Below are 17,593 nucleotides of genomic sequence, written 5' to 3' on the forward strand. Positions count from 1 at the left end.
AGGTGTTCAATAAATCTATGTTTAATGGGTGAAGAATTTGATGAGCTCAATGTTCTCCCATTCTGTTTTGCATATCCCAGCATGGCTAGATGAGCACGCTTGATTGCCATATTACTCTACTGACCTTCCTACCTTAAAAAGGAAGGTATCAGCAGAGCTGGATGATTTTGTAACTAAGCCACACAGGATGTTTCTTTACAGCCAGCAAAAATTTTCCAGCCCAAATGGTGAGGTAATCATAGAGAGCACTGATTCTCCTCCTCTCTTTCACCCCATCACCCCTCCTGGTGTCTGAATTCTCTTTCTGGGCCTGAGATTCATTACTGGTGACACCCACGTTACAGCAAGAGAGGTGAGTGGGTCACGTCAGCACAGACAAGCCTGGTCTTGGCACTTAGCTTTTCAAATGAGGTGTTTTCCTCGAGGTTGGTATTAACAAATAAAGTGTTGACCTATGGTGTCAAGAAATTGCGTGTGGGAGCAGGAAGGGAAGGGAGGAAGAGTAATGCGGGGGCAGCTTTCTCCCAGTGTGTATGTGAGTGGTGCCAATAAGCTGTCAAATAAAATTAAGGTTCAAAACACACAGTCTTCAATTTGATTTCACTATGATGCTGACTGCTGCTCAGAGGGAATTCAATCGATCCTATTTTGACAGGTCTTGATATTCGCTAAGCAGTAACAGTCTCCACTCTGCGCTGGATTAATAAAAATTCACCTTCATTTGCAGCTTAAATGAAACCATATCTGGGGTTGAAATGATGCTTTTAATTTCCTCACCTGCTCTGCCCTCCTGCATTGTCTCTTCCCCCAATCCTCTTCTCCTTCACTCTTCAATTGCATTTTCCTCTTCCCTTTCCTCTGTTTCTTTGTTGCAGCACCTTTTAAATCTTTCTCCTTTTCATTTTCTCTCCTCCGTACTTAAAAAAAGTGCATGGAGTCCCTACTGTGTGCCATGCACTGTGCTTTGCTTTTTATGCATTGCCTATTTAATTTCCATGACATCCTTAGGAAGTAGGTGGAATTGTGTCTATTTTGCAAATGAGAAAAGAGAAGCTCGTAGCAATTAAGAGCTTGCCTAGAGTTGTACAGCTGGTAAGTGGCAGAGTTAGGGATTCAGACCCAGGCCTCCCTGATTCTAAGTCCACACTGTTTCCATGATTATCAGTGGTCCTGAACTCTGGTGGAACATTAGGATGACGTGGGAAGCTCTAAAAGTATTAGTGCTTGGGCACCACCCCCTGCAATGCATATTTAATTCTTCTCTGGAGGGGCCTGGGATGGGGAGCTGTTCGGTATTATCTCTTTATCCCCATTTTTCTTGGCACATAAGTGGATGCATATGTTGAGATATGTAGTAAAAAGGCCCTAAAGACTGATGGATTTCTTCTCCCATGCCTCCTTTGGGGAACGACTTGCCTTTGTAGAAGTCAGGGGGACAAGAAAGCACATGTGTCTTTGTGTTTGCAATACAGGTGGGCAAGTGGGAGAACCAGACCCTGAGCCTGAGGCATGCTGTGTGGCCGAGGTACAAATCCTTTTCTGACTGTGAGCCGGATGACAACCATCTGAGCATCGTCACCCTGGAAGAGGCCCCTTTTGTCATTGTGGAAGACATAGACCCGCTGACGGAGACCTGTGTGAGGAACACCGTGCCGTGTCGGAAGTTTGTCAAAATCAAGTAAGTGCCAGGGATGCTGAGGGCTGAATGTGCCCAGTCCCTTATAATAGCATGTATCATTGATAACAGCAGTATCAATAATTTAATAATAAAATGTAATATAAAATATACTCTGTTCTAATAGGTATAACAATAATAGATTTAAAAAAAAAAAAAAAAGGCTTAAATAGATGCCTGGAGATGCACCAAGTTTGCATTCGTTTAATTCTTTTTTTTTTTTTTTCCTTTTTGTCTTTTTTCGTGTCCGACAATGGATCGCAACCCTCAGTGTTGCGCCCGTACCGGACCGGGACCGGCAACGGGATCGCAACCCTCAGTGTTGCGCCCGCACCTCGCTCAGCCAGTGAGCGGGAACCGGTCTGTATGTGGGATCCGAACCCTCGGCGGGAGCGCCACCGCACTCCCAAGCTGCGCACTGTAGCAGTGCGCCACCGGGCCGGCCCGCATTTGTTTAATTCTAAGAACAATACAAGATGGGTAGTTTTGTCCATTGAAACATGATAAAACTGACTTATGGGAAGATTAAGAAACATGTTCAAAGCCATCCAGCTAGTAAATGGAAAGGCAGGACTCAAATACTGGTCTGGCTGACTCCACAGTTGTAGTTTTAACCATTATGCTAAATCCAGCCTCCCCTTCAAATAATTCTTTAATTATTTTTTTTCTGGCTGACTCCTCCCCCGCAGCATATTCCTCTTCCTTCTGTCTCTTTTATATTTCCCAGATTCATCTTTTCAAAATTTTATAAAACTTCTCTTCATGTGGAAGCAAACACACACCTGTATATGACTTTCTGATACCATCCAGGTGGAAACCAAATTTCTGGCAGTTTCTAGCTCACCGACAGCAAGCAAGCATGGCATTTATGTCACTTCCTCTTTTGTTATGATTGAAGAAAGAGCTGACATTGTAGTTTAAGGTTTCTCCTTAATCCACAATCCCGTTGGGGACACAGAAAGCTCCACAGCCAAGTCCAAGGCCCTGATCATGTTCTTTCCTAGTGAAATGTAAGCAAAAATACCACCTTTGTGGGGGACTCCCAAAAAGAAAAGGCCTACTCTTCTATGGGAATCTTTTTTTTTCTGAGTATTTTCTGATCATCATCTTTTTCCTGGCCAGTTTTTAAATTTAGCTACGGCCTCTCCAGGTTGGGTTCTTACTTCCATAGTACCCCTGATATATGTTTATCTCTACCCTTCTCACTGTTTTTATAGTTTATAGGTTGTCTGTCTTCCTCCCTGTATTACAAGTCACCTAAATGTAAAGAATGTGACATTAAATTCCGTACCTTCAGTTACAGGTACAGAGCACAATACAACAATGTTTGTTTAATGGCTAAATGAGGAAGGAATACTTTTATTCCTATGTTCCAAACTCCAGCCTCAATCATTTTTACACAAGATGCAAATCCCTAGATCTCAGTGCTTGGGATCAGGAGATATTTAAGATATATATATATATATATATATATATTGGTTTGGAGAAAATTTTATCAACACGGTTATTAATATCAGCCTCTTTGGAATTGAAATTCTGAATAGACCATACAATAAATAAATATTTCCCCCTAGATAGGCCTTCCCTCTCTCATGTCCCCACCACAGCTCCCAGGGCTGGAACCTTTCTTTGGTAGACAGTCTCCCAGCCTCCCCTCCCCCGGGGACAAGGAGAATAGATGGGGTACACCAAGGATGAGCAAGCAGACAGCCCTGTTTTGGGGATATGAACATTTTAATATTTCTTGCTGAATTCCTTTACAACTAAATAACACATATTATAATAAATAAAATTGTAATAAAAAAAGAAATACATGGGTTAGGTACAGTCCCAGGCACAGGTCAATGAACAGGGAAGACAAAAAGCAAGGGCCTTGCAGTAATAGAACGTACAGTTAGGAAACAACTTAATCAATAAAGAAACAGGGCAATGCCATGTTGTGATAAACTTGTGAAGGATACAAGCAAGGTGGTGTGATAAGAGAGTAAACTGGGGTACATGGGGCTACTTTATCTCACACAGGTAAGGTTTAAGGTCATATAGAAAAGATGAAAAGGAGAAGAGTCTTTCAGGTAGAGGGAATGGCAGTTACAAAGGCCCTGAGGTGGGAAGGAGCTTGGCGCATTTGGTAAACAGAAGGAAAGCCAGTGCACAGCTAGAGAGTGATGAGCTGGAAGAACAATGGAGGGGATCATGTGGGAACGTTGTCAGAGTAGGTTATGATTTGGGTGGGTGTTCTTTGAAAAGGATTTGGTCAGATGAAGAAAGTCAAGTGGCTGGCACAAAGCAAAGTGTATATAACCTTGGTAGAACGCCTCCTTTACGGTAGCTGTACCTTCTATGTTTCAACAGGGTCAATCAAATGGGGCCTCTTGTGCTTCATAATCAATGATAAGAGTTTAAAATGTTTAAAATCTGAAGCCCTGGAGGTGAAAACAAGTAGATCCCCAAGTTCCAAGTCACATTTGTATGAAGAAGATAAACCAAAACATGACTCTTTAAAAGAATTGACTTTTCTACGAAGAGTGTAACCAGCTTAAGAAGTTCAAACTCACGTCTTTGGTTCTTGTGGGGAGGTGATGGCTTGCAGCTTTCCTTTCGTCACCTGGGGATGTGAGAAGTTTACTGTGCATCTGGATAAAATTGAAGTCTTTGACTAACCTGAGAGCAATAGAAAATTACTAGGATCCACTAATCCCATCATTAACACAGACTCGGTCAATTGCAGTTCCTGAAGGTAACATCTTTGAGGCAGGCTGCCTGGTTGCAGAAAGGTTACCTGTTAGACAACATGATTGTATTTGTTTTTTTAGTAATATTCTCCCAGGGAAACCCTTCATTTCTCACTTCTGGTGAATAGTGAAATCTTGAGGGCACACATCAGTCTTCTAAAAAACCAGGTGAATAGAAATGAGAGGTGAAATCAGACCTTCCTTTTAGTCCATTAGTTGAGTGTTAAAAGCGCAAAAAGAAAATTGGAAAAATGATTTGGCCTGACTTGTAGGGAGAAAGGGCCAGACCCAATGAAACCCCCAAACTATCAAAACATTGGTAGAAAGATAGAAAATTTATTTTTAAGTGCATATGTGAGAAATGCTTTGGAGCACTTCATTTTACTTAATCTCCCCAACTATCCTGCAAAGTAAATATCAGCTTTCTCAATTTATAAATGAGAAGACTGAGGCCCTTTGAGTGATTACACTTGTCTGAGTTTCCACGGTTGATAGGAGCCAAACCAGGATCTGAACGCATGACTATGCTTATATCCACATGTTGTGAGGCACCCTCCCACAAGAAATGCACTTACATGCCACTCATGCAGAAAAGGGCAGTTTATTCACTCCATCTGGCCAGCGTCCGTCTCCCAAGGAGCAACCAAGGGAGAATGGCCCGGGCCTTGGTCTTGTGGGGTTTTTAAAGACAAAAACTACATCCCGTTGGTACACGGGTTTGTCCAGATGCACAAAGCAAGCTAGGGAGCTAGGTCACAGAAGCCAAGAATGAGCCGTTAGAGCAATCAAGCGTACAACTTTTCATTGTGTATGTTCCCATTAAATAGTTCACCGTGTATGGTTCCTGTTCCCATGTAATAGTTTATTGTGTATGTCTCCTGTTTCTATGCAATGGCTTTTGTTTCTATGAGAAGGGCAACAGTTTCCCATGCAGAAGGGGGGGTGGTAGTCTGCAGGTCAGATGGGGCAAAATGGAGTTACTCAGGTTAAGCAAGCAATTCTACAGAAGCAGATAGCATACGTTATGAAGGTAGAGGGAGCTCTATTTCACACTGGTCACACTGGAAATTGTAGAGCCAGTAGAATGGACTATTTACTGGGTCTCTTTCCCTGTATTTGTCTTTATGAGTCATTCTTTCATTTGAATAGTGGTGGAGTGCTGAGCGAGATTGTATGGGGACCATTTCTCAGATGTCTGTGTAGTTAAGTCACAATCCCTCCATACACACGCACGCTGGGATAGGAACCAACAGAAGTTCCCAGTTATAGCTCATCAGTGCTTCCTAATCACCATGATAAATCCAAAAATTTAATTTGCTTCCTGTCTTTTTCATCCGGTGTCATCAGGGCCTGGTTTCATGTCTTGTACAGCATATGTATTCAGTGGGTGCCTATTGGGTGCAAATGCACCCGTGACCATCTGTATCTAGAAATACACCTCATGTTCACGGATGTGGGGGATGGCCAACTCATGAACTGGCTGAGGATCCCAGTGAAACCAAAGAATGCCATTATACGCTTGTGACCCTGAAACATAAACCTGGGGCATTTGTAACTTCTGTTCAGACCCTCTGAAGAATCATGACCAGATGGAGGAATAGTCTGTGATAGGAGAAGAAGGGAAGGAGGAGAGAATGAAGGAGATCTGGATGAGCAGAGGTGGGGAAGAGGAGTCAGTGCATGGCCTATAGTGGCCAAGAAGAAAAAGAGAGACTGTGATTCTGACACATTTTTAGGAGCCACATATACCGAGATGGAAATGGTCTCTGGACATGCCACTAAGTTAATGTACTTAAGGCACATTTCCATCAGATTTATGGCAGGTTTCATTCCAGGCTGATTCCCTCCACTCGGGGTAATTTGTGGAGATGGGGCAGGCACTTACCTCCGCTTACTCTACAGCATTGAGTCCACCAATGATCATATGTAAATTTATACAGAAGTGGCCTCCAACCTGCCCCAATCTGAGGGTCATGGATCAGAGCAGGTCATGCAGCCTCTAGGCTGGAAAACGAGGTCTCCAAGGTGGCTGCGGCTGACAGAAGTAGGATGGCTGAGTAGAAGTCAGGGGCAGGGTGGGAGGGGTGTAACAGTGACATTAGTAATGAAGATAGGTAATCTCTGATTCTGAGATAAAGGAAAGCATTATAGAGAAGAGTCATTTGCAACCTATTTTTATTACTCAAAACTGTATTGTCAAATCTGTCCACATTCATGGATATAGAAAGAGATATACATCCATGGTGTTTGATGTGTGTGTATCCAATTATATATGTAGTATGTACTCACTAGATAACTTGGGGGAAAAATTCCTAAAAATATGAAAAAGAAAAAAAAACCATTTTCCACCATTCAAAAATAGCTAAGCTTTATATTTCATTGTTTTCCCACCCAGTTATTTCATAAGCTCATCTGTTTTTATATAGCTATAAGTATTGGGTTTATACCATTGTGTAACCTACTTTTGTTGTAGGACATGGAAATATAAACATTTTCCTATTAGGATGTTGGATTTCCATAAACACCATTTTAGTGCTTAAGTAACAGTCCAGTGTGTAGATACAGCAAAAATGGAATATTCAAACAGCACATATTTCATACCATGTGTGACTCAAAGACAGAGTTGAGCTAATGGGATGCCCCAGTGCAAGGTGGAATCTAGTGTATTGTCCAGAGAAGCTTTGCTCTTCCTATATAAGTTGTCTCGATACTTTTTGCTGTCAGTTGAGTTTCTGTCCTTTTTATGGGGGGGTCCAGTTTGTGATGATGTCCTCTGAATAGGACATGGTCAGGTAAGAAAGCAGGGTGGCTGGTACAAGGCAACAAAGATAACTTTCGTAGACTATACAATGGCCTTTAAAATGGCAGTACTCTCTATCTGAGGGTACTTTAAGAGTCTGTAGAAAAATAGAATTAAAAGACAAAATGGATCTTTCCATGAACTTTTTCAAGACCCTAGTATTTTAATAAGGATTTTTCTTGATGAAGGACATTGCTCTTTAAAAGTCACCTTCTTACACTCCATGGCATGTAGGGAGGTAGGGAAGTAGGAGGCAAGCCCTCATGTGACAGTTGGCTCCATCGGGAGAAGTTAAGTCCATGGACTCAGGCATAGGATAGAGTCCTGGTCTCTTGATTCTTAGCTGAAGAGTTTTCTAGGTAATCTTACTTCTTCCCTTTGGTTTCAAGCCTCTGTAACTACAGGACAAAGGAAAACTCTACCTAAGAGTTTCACATCCGTTTCCTAGTAATTTCTTATGATTCAGCTTAGAACAGATGACTAAACTCTGGTCTAATGAGGTTGTATGTGTTATAAACTCTTAAAAATAGAAGTTGATAACTCTTATCTGTCTAGTGGGGGTACAAATGCTACCTAATTCAGAGAAATGTCCTGGAGATGAATTCAACAGTTAGTATAAAGCATTTAGCATAATGCCTAGCAAATAGTAATTACTCAATAAATGTTAGCTGTCCCCATGATGACTGCAATAATTAAGAACCTTTTCTACTTTTGCTGTCATAAACTCACCTCACATCCTTGGAAAATCCATTTCTCCTTTTTGAGCCTCAAAAGGAGGCTCCTGTCTGAAAAGTGGTAGAAAAGGATATTACTAACGATTGTGAACAATCCCCCACTACTCACCTGCTATGGTTTTGGGATTTCCTTTACAGCAATTCAACCAACGAGGGGATGAATGTTAAAAAATGCTGCAAGGGGTTCTGCATTGATATCCTGAAGAAGCTTTCCAGAACGGTGAAGTTTACCTACGACCTCTACCTGGTGACCAATGGGAAGCATGGCAAAAAGGTCAACAATGTGTGGAATGGGATGATTGGCGAAGTAAGTTATCTTTTCATCCCCTGTGTCATCCCACTCAGACACAGGGCCTGAGGGCCTCAGGGATGTGGGGAAGCATAAACAGAATTACTGTTCTTTTTTTCTGCCTTGCTTGCAGGTGGTCTATCAACGAGCTGTCATGGCAGTGGGCTCGCTCACTATTAACGAGGAACGTTCTGAAGTGGTGGACTTCTCCGTGCCCTTTGTGGAGACGGGAATCAGTGTCATGGTGTCAAGAAGCAACGGCACTGTCTCGCCTTCTGCTTTTCTAGGTACGTGAACTTCATAGTGACGATTGCTTTCCTACAAGGAGTTATAGGCATTCTGTCTTGTTGGCTTGAAGGATGGGACCATAAAGAACCGTGGTCAGCTCTCCTGGACCACACCAGCATATTCCAGAGCATGTTGCATTTGAATGATCCAAATTCATTTCTCCCCTGGTTCACATCTCTCATGTATCATTAACCTAGAAATATCTGCTGAAAAAATCCCATTTCATGTTCAGATACTGGGTATTGACTGTAGAATGTAGATTAATAGATATATTGCTTAAGCCTTGAAAACATTTAAAAAATAAACCTATGGTGTCCACAGTTACTTTAAATCAGCCCATAAACCTTTATTCAGCATCCACATAGCCATTCTCCATCCCACCTAGAGTGACAGTCATTTATTTACTAGATGTAAGAGTGAAAATATTGATGACTGCCCAATGATTTATGCCAGTACTCTGATAAACAAAATAGAAATAGCCAGAAAAGTATACGCTGATTTAAAATTAACGGAATCATATTTTAAACATAGCTATCCTTTAAGCTGAATAGTCTATAAAGCAGGAAATTCTTTTGATTCTTCTTTTAACCATGTCATAAATTTATGTTCTTTACATAAAAGGTTTAGAAAAAAATCAAGGTAGACTTCTATTACCTATCATTTGGTTTTCTTTAGCACTGTAACTGTACGAGGGTACTTCAAAAAGCTCGTGAAAGGATTTGTATTATCCTTTAATTTTATTTCTTTACAAATATTTTGAAGTACCCTCGTGTATGCATTAGGTAGCCTGGCTAGAGTGGTTGCAAGTGCACGGAACATAGCCAAGTGCTATTAATTTTTCTTTAAAGGAAAGTGTTGTCTTGGCTGCTTGTATTATAAATGATTTTTGATAGTGGCTACCTTGTCAAAGATGAGGGATTCCGAATATTAACTCCCCCTTGTCCCTCCCATATAAGTGGGTTTGTCCCAGACTTGGGAAGGTTAAGACAAACCTTAATCTCTAGAGGAAAACTGTAGGAGAGAGGGAAAGCAGTTACATTAAGTTCAACTACATTTCTTACATCTTTCCAGAGACAAAAAACTTTATTAAAGAAAATTACAAACTAGAACCAATTTGTGACACCAACTCCAACCTGTAGTCTTATTTTTTACTATCTTCAGTTATATGTAATGTTACCATCCAGTAAAACTTTTATGCTTCATTCTCTTGAGTGAAATGTTGACTAACAGGATTTGGGATAATGCCTTACTCACAGAGACGCACGGATTTACTATTTTCATTTTTGATAATCCATTTAAGCTGTTGAAATCCTTGCCACCCACTGGATTTGATTTTGCTCCTGTTGCTTCAATTTTTGTAACCTTTGTTTGGGTAATGTGAACCTTGTCAAATAGTACACACCTCATTATGTTTCTTTTGTCTCTTTGTCTGACGTAGATACAGATAACCCATATCTTAATAAGGGAGCCTCACAACAGCAGGAAAAATACAACTGACTGATATTGACAATGAGGGCCAAATCTTAATAATAATTGAAAGGACACTCACTCTTTAATCACTCCTGGGCATGCTTTTTCCCCTGTTCCCTATTAGATTCTGACAGAGAGTCTTTTCTCTACAGGTTAAGAAAAAGTTGAAGGAAGTGAGCTCGTGGAACAAAATAAAAAGAAATTTGTGTCTTTTCACAAATTGTTGCTGTATCTCCTTTGTGAGCTGGGCACAACTTTTTTCCAGTTCAATCAGAGAGAAAAAAAAATCAATTGGCTTGTCTCATAAAAATGGGTCACTGATATTCAAACTGCCCTCAACCTAGTTTCTCAAGATTTTTATCTTACCTGCATCTTTAGAACATTTCCATAAAAAGTCAAGCATTTTGTTAAATTTAGCAAAACCTCCTTTCACCCCTCCTCTTCCTGTTACATCTTGAAAAATAAAATAAAATAAAATAAATTGTAGCCAGAGGAAACTACTTTCAAAGCTGTTCTTGCATAGTGGGCTTAATATTTTTCCTAGTCACTTAATTATACTCCTATTTGATTGACTGTGCACCCCCTTATTTACAGTCATTATCTGCAGGTTTTGAAAGTCATAATGAACCGTGCTAAGCTACATTTTTCCATTCACTGGCTCAGTCATCTGGAAGAGCCAAAACGTTCAAAATCTGATTGCATTGCTCTTGATTATTTCTTATTCTCTCTCTTCCTCAAACTCTATTAACTCGCATCAGAAACACTTTCAGGTAATGCCTCTGAGCTTTCGTGTAAAAATGTAACCAGTGGTTTTTCAAGGACAGAAATGATGTCTCTCTTGTAATATTTCCATCCAGTTAATTCTAAAGACTTTCCAAACAGGTTAGAGTTTCTGATCCAAAGAAATGCTGACCTGGAGTCTTTTAGATCGAAGTTCCTTCATGAACAAATGTTGAATCTGTTTTAAGCTACTAGAGGATGTAATCAGAGCTACTTAAAAATATCTCTGGGTGACTCTTTAGACACTGTAGTCAGTGCTTCAACATTGTTCTAATGTTTTTCTCCATTGTGGAGTGTGCATGTGTGTGCGTGTGCACGCACGCACTGTGTGATGTCTGAGAATAGCAATCCTTAAGGGCACTTGCAGGTATTTAATTTACTAAAAGCAGAATACTGCAGCAGAATCTTTTATCTCTGTGCCATGCTCACAAGTCAAGGGAAAGATATTGTCACTTCCAAGAGAGAACACCTCCAGGAACAGTTGCTCGATCAGCTTCTACCTAATTTTCTGACTAGTGTGTTAGTGACCAGGATGCGTCTGCCAAATGAAACTCCAGTGCAGGTTTATAGATTCTGACGTGTGAATAGAAGAATTCCATAAGGATTTCTAATTTTAAAAATAATGTTACCATAACCCGCAGAGAAATGGAAGTTATCAGATTAATAGGTGTGTTTTATTTAAACCAGAGCACCTTTTGTAGTACTGTGGACTGCATACCTCCCCAACCATTTCTGGCTTTAATCATGGAATCAAATAGCTATTTCATTTAATATATTGTGTGCATACAGAGTGCGAGGCACGCTGCCAAATGCTCTGTGTGCACTTGCTCATTTATTTATCACAGTGACCCTCCTTTGGTAGGACATACCATGCCATTAGTATACCTGACTTGGAAAATGACTTTAACATCTCTATTCTTGAATAGTAGGGATTTTTTAATCTCCTAATTATTCATTTATTTATCCTCCATTTTGGATACATCTCATTACCAAATTGCTGTGATTTCAGGGACATAATATTGTTTGTTGCTGAAACTAAATTTAACTAAGATAAATTTCAGCTGTAGTCTCATTGATTTCTTGGAGCTCATCTTGTGTTATTTCAGCCAAGTAAGTGTCAAGTAAACAAACCTATTGCTTTTTAACATATTTGCACTGTCAAAACTGCATTGCAAAGCATTCCCTCCAGTTTTTAAATTGTCTAAAATAGTTCAAGCTTCTTCAGACATATTCATTCCTTGTTGTACATTAAACTCATTAAATTGGAATTTGTGATGACTTCTACCTTTGTTAGGTAGTCACAGACTCTAATAAGAAGGTGGCTTGCTTATCAGCCTAGTTATTTATTATTATTACTAGCTTCATCAGGAAAACAGTTTAAAAATAACAAAATGTTCACTATTCAAGAGGTACTATTGGACTTAATATATTTTATGCTCAGAAAACATTTGCTTGTGAGAAAAAAGATTTTAAGTTGATTGGCTGTTTCTTTCCAATGATATATTCAGGTGGAAATGTGTTCATTTTAAAATTTATATTCTGTTGATTTTCTAGCAAATATATATCATAAGTGGATAAAATGGCCTCAATCAGCTAACTCTTCTATCCACAATCAGGTAGAAAAAATGTTAATTTATTTTACAGAACATCTCTTACCTTTCTAGAGTGTTCTGAAGTTTAGAACCTTGTGACTTGGCCTGCCCTTCAGAGACATCCACCTGCTGCCTAAGTCAAGTAGAAATGAACCGGTGAAAACTACTTTTAGGGGAAATTACCTCACTGCCTCTACTCTTTGAGTGATGCTTTTTCATTGAATTATCACATCAATATAATATCCTCAAATGACTTTCAATTGCATTTAAGCCCATTACCAACACCAACAAGATTTCTAAAACTTGGAGATCTCATCTGCCCGAAGCAGAAGGCAAGATGGAGAGAGGAATAGTAGCAGTGGCAGATTATGATCTTCCAAATTTCCATCAACCCTATGATCTTATAATTCTTTTCTAAGGGATTGCAATTCTCCCTTCCAGAATTCCCTGCACATCATCCCTCCAGTATGCAAAAGTAAAAATGAAAATAAAAAGTCAAAACCATTCCGATTTGTAGGAGCCTTATGGTTAACTCTGTATCTAGTCTTTTTTCTCCTTAGCTTTGGCCCCCTGGATGGTTCTATAATTATATGAGACTCCAGGGCCTGTTTGTTTGCATTCTGACTTTCTCCCTGGGTCTTATCATTCTTTTCTGTTTTTATGGTCCTTGACCTGATTTGTAAAATACCATATCCTCTTCTCTATTTTTATTGTATTGTATGCAGTCTTATAAAACACCTCAGATGTTCTGTAGATTAAAAAATCGTATAAGCATAGGAATAAAAAATGACTAGCTTCTTTTGAATGATCAGACTCAAATGAGGGAAAGTTTCCTGGTGATCCGCCAGATGGATGTTTGGGCTTCCTGCTGAAAGGGGGAGGAAGAGCTAACTGACCACACTCCATCCCTCTGGTCTGTCTATCTGCAGAGCCATTCAGCGCCTCCGTGTGGGTGATGATGTTTGTGATGCTGCTCATTGTCTCTGCCATAGCTGTTTTTGTCTTTGAATACTTCAGTCCTGTTGGATACAACAGAAACTTAGCCAAAGGGAAAGGTAAGGAAGCCTTCACGAGCATGATTCCAGGTTGGTGTGATTTCATTGATTTTCCATGAAGATTTCAGTTTTAGAACACATTATCCTATATTGCTTTGCACACCACCGTATAAATAGCGTTGGGTCATTAATATTACTTGTAATAGCAGACAAGTGTGGTTTATTCATTTCAACTGAAGAAAGGATAAAATAAAATGAAACATTTTAATCTTGATATAGTGTGAGGTCAACAGATGTCAGGCGAAAACCACTGTTATTCAGTTTGTTGAGAAAGCAGATTTAAAGAAGTGTTCTTTTGGCAATTAATTTTAAAGTGTGTGTCAAAAGAAATGTTAAAATCGTAGTGAGTCAACTTCAGTCCATGCAAAGAAAATGGCTTTTTAGAATCTAGTTTAAGAACATTTTTCGAACTACTGAATCATGTTTGCGTTAGTTTGACAGTAAGCATTAATGGTAAAATGGTATCTTTCCTCAAAGATTTATATTTTCCTCTTGATAGTGCCTGACCTTAGTGCATTGTACTTGATAAAGGGGAAATCAGTAGCTAGGAAAAAATTAAATTGGGAGGCATTTGTTGGCTAAAACTCATTAAGAGGCTCCCACACAAGCCAGTGTTCATGTCTGATATGTAAATACATTATATTGTTTCTAGTAGATGTTCCGCAATACACAATATCTTCTAAATAGTTCCAGGACCAAATCTCTTTCCCCCCAAAATGACTTGACATGGTGGAGCACAGGAGACCATGAAGTCTTAAATGCCCTCAAAAACAGGGCACTTTAATTTAACACGTATTGTTTCTATTTGGAAAATTTAATATTGGAAACAGCCAACAAGTCATGGGAATCTATTAGGAGCAGCTTTATTGAAATCCTCCTACTTCATAACCATTGAAGAGTAGTTATTACTACCTACATAAACCACCTGAAATCCATCAAATGGTTAAAATGCCATAAATAATAATTTGTTTAAATGGGAGGTTGCCAGCCTTCACTGGAAGGGTAATACAATTAACCATTAAGGAGTTTTCCAGCAAAGTGGAATCTGAGACAGTTTTCCATGAGTGATCATACTGCAATAGAGTAAACCTTTACATTTGCATAATTAGAGTTTGTGCTGTTGTAAATTCACACAGTGTTTATTAAGTATGTACCATATGCCAGGCCCTGTGCTGGTGTTGGGGAGAACGTGTTGAATCAGACAGAGACTTCCTGACTCTCAGGAGGCTTAGACTTTCGTTGTAGAAACAACATGCAGTAATCATAAATTGTAATAAATCTCAAGAAAAGGAAGAAAAAACAGAGTGAAATGATGGTGATGGGGTGGGGCCACAGGGAAGGATATTCAGAAAAGATGATATTGAGCTGAAACCCAAAGAGTGAGAATGACTTGATCACATGAAAAATAGAGACAAGCATTCCATCCAGGAGGAACAGCAAACACAAAGGTGGAATCAATCTTGGTACATTGAAGAAACAGAAAAGAAGTGAGTGAGTGAGGTGGACCACAGCATAAAACGAAGTCAGAGGGATAGGCAGTTGACCATGGTAAGCGTTCCAGATTTTCTTCAAAATGCAGTGGGAGGAAGAAAATGACAAACATGTACAGTGTGAGAAGGTCACTGAGCTACCCCATCGAGATAATGGGAGGGGATAGCAGCAGTGGAAGCAGGAAACCACTTAGGAAGCTGTCACAGTTTCCCTAGAGAAAGGATTACAGTTGTTTGGACTTGGGCAAAGGCAATGGAGAGGGAGATAAGTGCATAAATTTGAGATGTATCTTGGAGGGAGAGATGATCCAAAGGCCATCACGTGCAGTAATTTCTCTCTTGGCTGAAGCATGTACTAGATGACTATTGTAAAAAAAGAAATTTAGCAGGCAAACTCCCCAGCCATCCCATTACATGGACACTTTTTGATTTGTGCTCATTTGCATGTGGCAACTCTTGGGAAATGACAGCTACTTGTTTCTTGGTGCAAAATGGTTTTCTTTTACATTTCACTGCACTTTATGGGGAAAGGTATATGGCCCAGTAATAATATTCATGAATCAGGAATTCCCAAAAGTCTTGAACTGATCCTTTGCAACTGCCTGTTTCTGATTCCCAAATAGCTGTCACTTCTGATTAGCATGCATCTCTAATAAAATTAAGTAGTTCATGAGGTTAACTGAACAGACTATTTTTTTTCCTAAGAGTTCTCAGCCTCTTGGGAATAAGCCCAGAAGATCATAAAACTAGGCAAAGAGAAACGAGAGAGATTGAGACCGAGAATGACAGAGTGAGCCACTTCTCTTTAATGTGTTGTATTATGGATATCTTAAGTGCTACTGTAGCCTGAGTCTGGCCTCCAATGTGCATGAAGCTTGCTTTTCCTAGGCTTCCTGCCCGGAACTTCATAACTTCCATCAATTTGCGTACACTTTGCCTACTTTATTTATTGCCCACTCTACTTACATCACCTACCAAAGTCAGAGTGGACCGTTTTTTCATGTTTTCATTTACTTAAATGACATAAAAATTAACCGTCTGTTAAAGGAAGACCTTTCCCCCCATGAAATGAGGGCATAAATTGATTTTTTATCCTGTGCAAAACAAACACTTAAAAACCCTAACATGAGTGTTTTACACCCTGTGCATGCCCCATCCCAATAAATTTTGGCTTACAGTTCTACCTCTTTAGTTAAGTCTGTTTCACTAACGTTTAAGAATCTTAAAAGGTACACATAACTGTTGCAAGGATACAGAGAGGATGAAAACGTGCTGTGATATCAGAGTTGATTTTCCATGACCCTGCAACGAAATGTATTCCATACGTAAAGGGCTGGAAGAATTAAGCTCTGTTGTTTCATTGTTTAATGTCTCCATTTGGAGAGGGTTTTAGTTTGGTTAAATTCCTATATTGTGCACACTTTACATCTGAGTTTGAACAGCAGCAATTGCTAGGAACAATCGGGTTAGAATATCAAACATCTGTCCTGCTGAGTTGCGTGGTGCTTTGATGATAGCACATCCGATGAATACTGAAGCAGCCCCCATGAACGTATTTTGTCAGGCTTTCTTTACATTTGTTAAGGAGATCAGTTCCTCCAAATGGAAATCAAATCCAAATTTAAAACAGGTCATCACACTAAGTCACATTCATTTTTGCATAACCATTTTCTTTGCCTTTTTTCTTGTTTTTTGTTTTTTAACAAACAGGATAAAAATCCAGTTAGATAGAAATGTTGGAAGAATACTAATTTTTAAAGAACAATGATATTATTGGGGCTGCAGTTCTGGAGCAATGATAGGACACAACTATAATAGAATTCCATCTCTGGGCTACCTTTATTACCGCTGGTGTCTGCCACACAGTTTTACATGCGGAAGTATGTATTTTGAGTAAACGCTGAGAATGTCCTTTCTGTCACTTGCAGCACCCCATGGGCCTTCTTTTACCATTGGAAAGGCTATCTGGCTCCTTTGGGGCCTGGTGTTCAACAACTCTGTGCCTGTCCAGAACCCTAAAGGTACCACCAGCAAGATCATGGTGTCAGTATGGGCCTTCTTCGCTGTCATATTCCTGGCCAGTTACACGGCCAATCTGGCTGCTTTCATGATCCAGGAGGAATTTGTGGACCAAGTGACTGGCCTCAGTGACAAAAAGGTAAGGTCACCTTGCTTTTATATGTGTCTGAGGGTTGTTTGTAACTGCTCTCCCTGAAGAAGGGACTGATTTGAGTGCTTATCATTCAGATCTGTCAACTCTAAAGCACAAAGTCAAAGCTTTCTTTTTCCCCCTTAAGGCAAATTGGCATATTTCTAAAAAAATTTAGGAACAGAACTTTAATCTTAGCTCTCCTTGGTCTAAAAGATTCTGGATCTAATTTGGAAGCATAGTTTCCCCAGGTGGTCCTTTCTCGTATTCATATGATCTTTCTGATGATGTTTATAAAGACCTACGACTCAAGAGCACATTATAGTTTAGGGTGAAATTCATCCTTTCAAGGAGAGCATGATGTTGAGGAATGTGTGTACTAGCCTGAAAAGGAGAAGCTTGGGGTGAAGGTATACTCTAGGCTATAGGTACCTGCTTGCTCTGTGACCTTGGATGAATCTCTTATGTAGTCTGTGCTTTGTATTCCTCATCTGTGACATGAAAAAAAGTCTTCTCTAAGCCCTACCAAGAGACTTAAT

General features: G+C 39.7%; 1 protein-coding gene across 1 annotated transcript in view; it reads left to right on the forward strand.

Moving 5' to 3' along the window:
• The window catches only part of GRIN2A (glutamate receptor, ionotropic, N-methyl D-aspartate 2A), a 379,180-nt gene that overhangs the window by 298,077 nt on the left and 63,510 nt on the right, over positions 1-17,593 (forward strand). The window contains exons 4-8 of the mRNA XM_008572606.1: positions 1,473-1,678; positions 8,080-8,248; positions 8,364-8,517; positions 13,290-13,415; positions 16,834-17,063. Of these exons, the coding sequence (XP_008570828.1) occupies positions 1,473-1,678; positions 8,080-8,248; positions 8,364-8,517; positions 13,290-13,415; positions 16,834-17,063 (885 nt within the window). The remainder of the gene's footprint in view (positions 1-1,472; positions 1,679-8,079; positions 8,249-8,363; positions 8,518-13,289; positions 13,416-16,833; positions 17,064-17,593) is intronic.

The sequence above is a fragment of the Galeopterus variegatus genome, unplaced genomic scaffold (assembly GCF_000696425.1).
Source record: "Galeopterus variegatus unplaced genomic scaffold, G_variegatus-3.0.2 Scaffold811, whole genome shotgun sequence".
Lineage (NCBI taxonomy): Eukaryota > Metazoa > Chordata > Mammalia > Dermoptera > Cynocephalidae > Galeopterus > Galeopterus variegatus.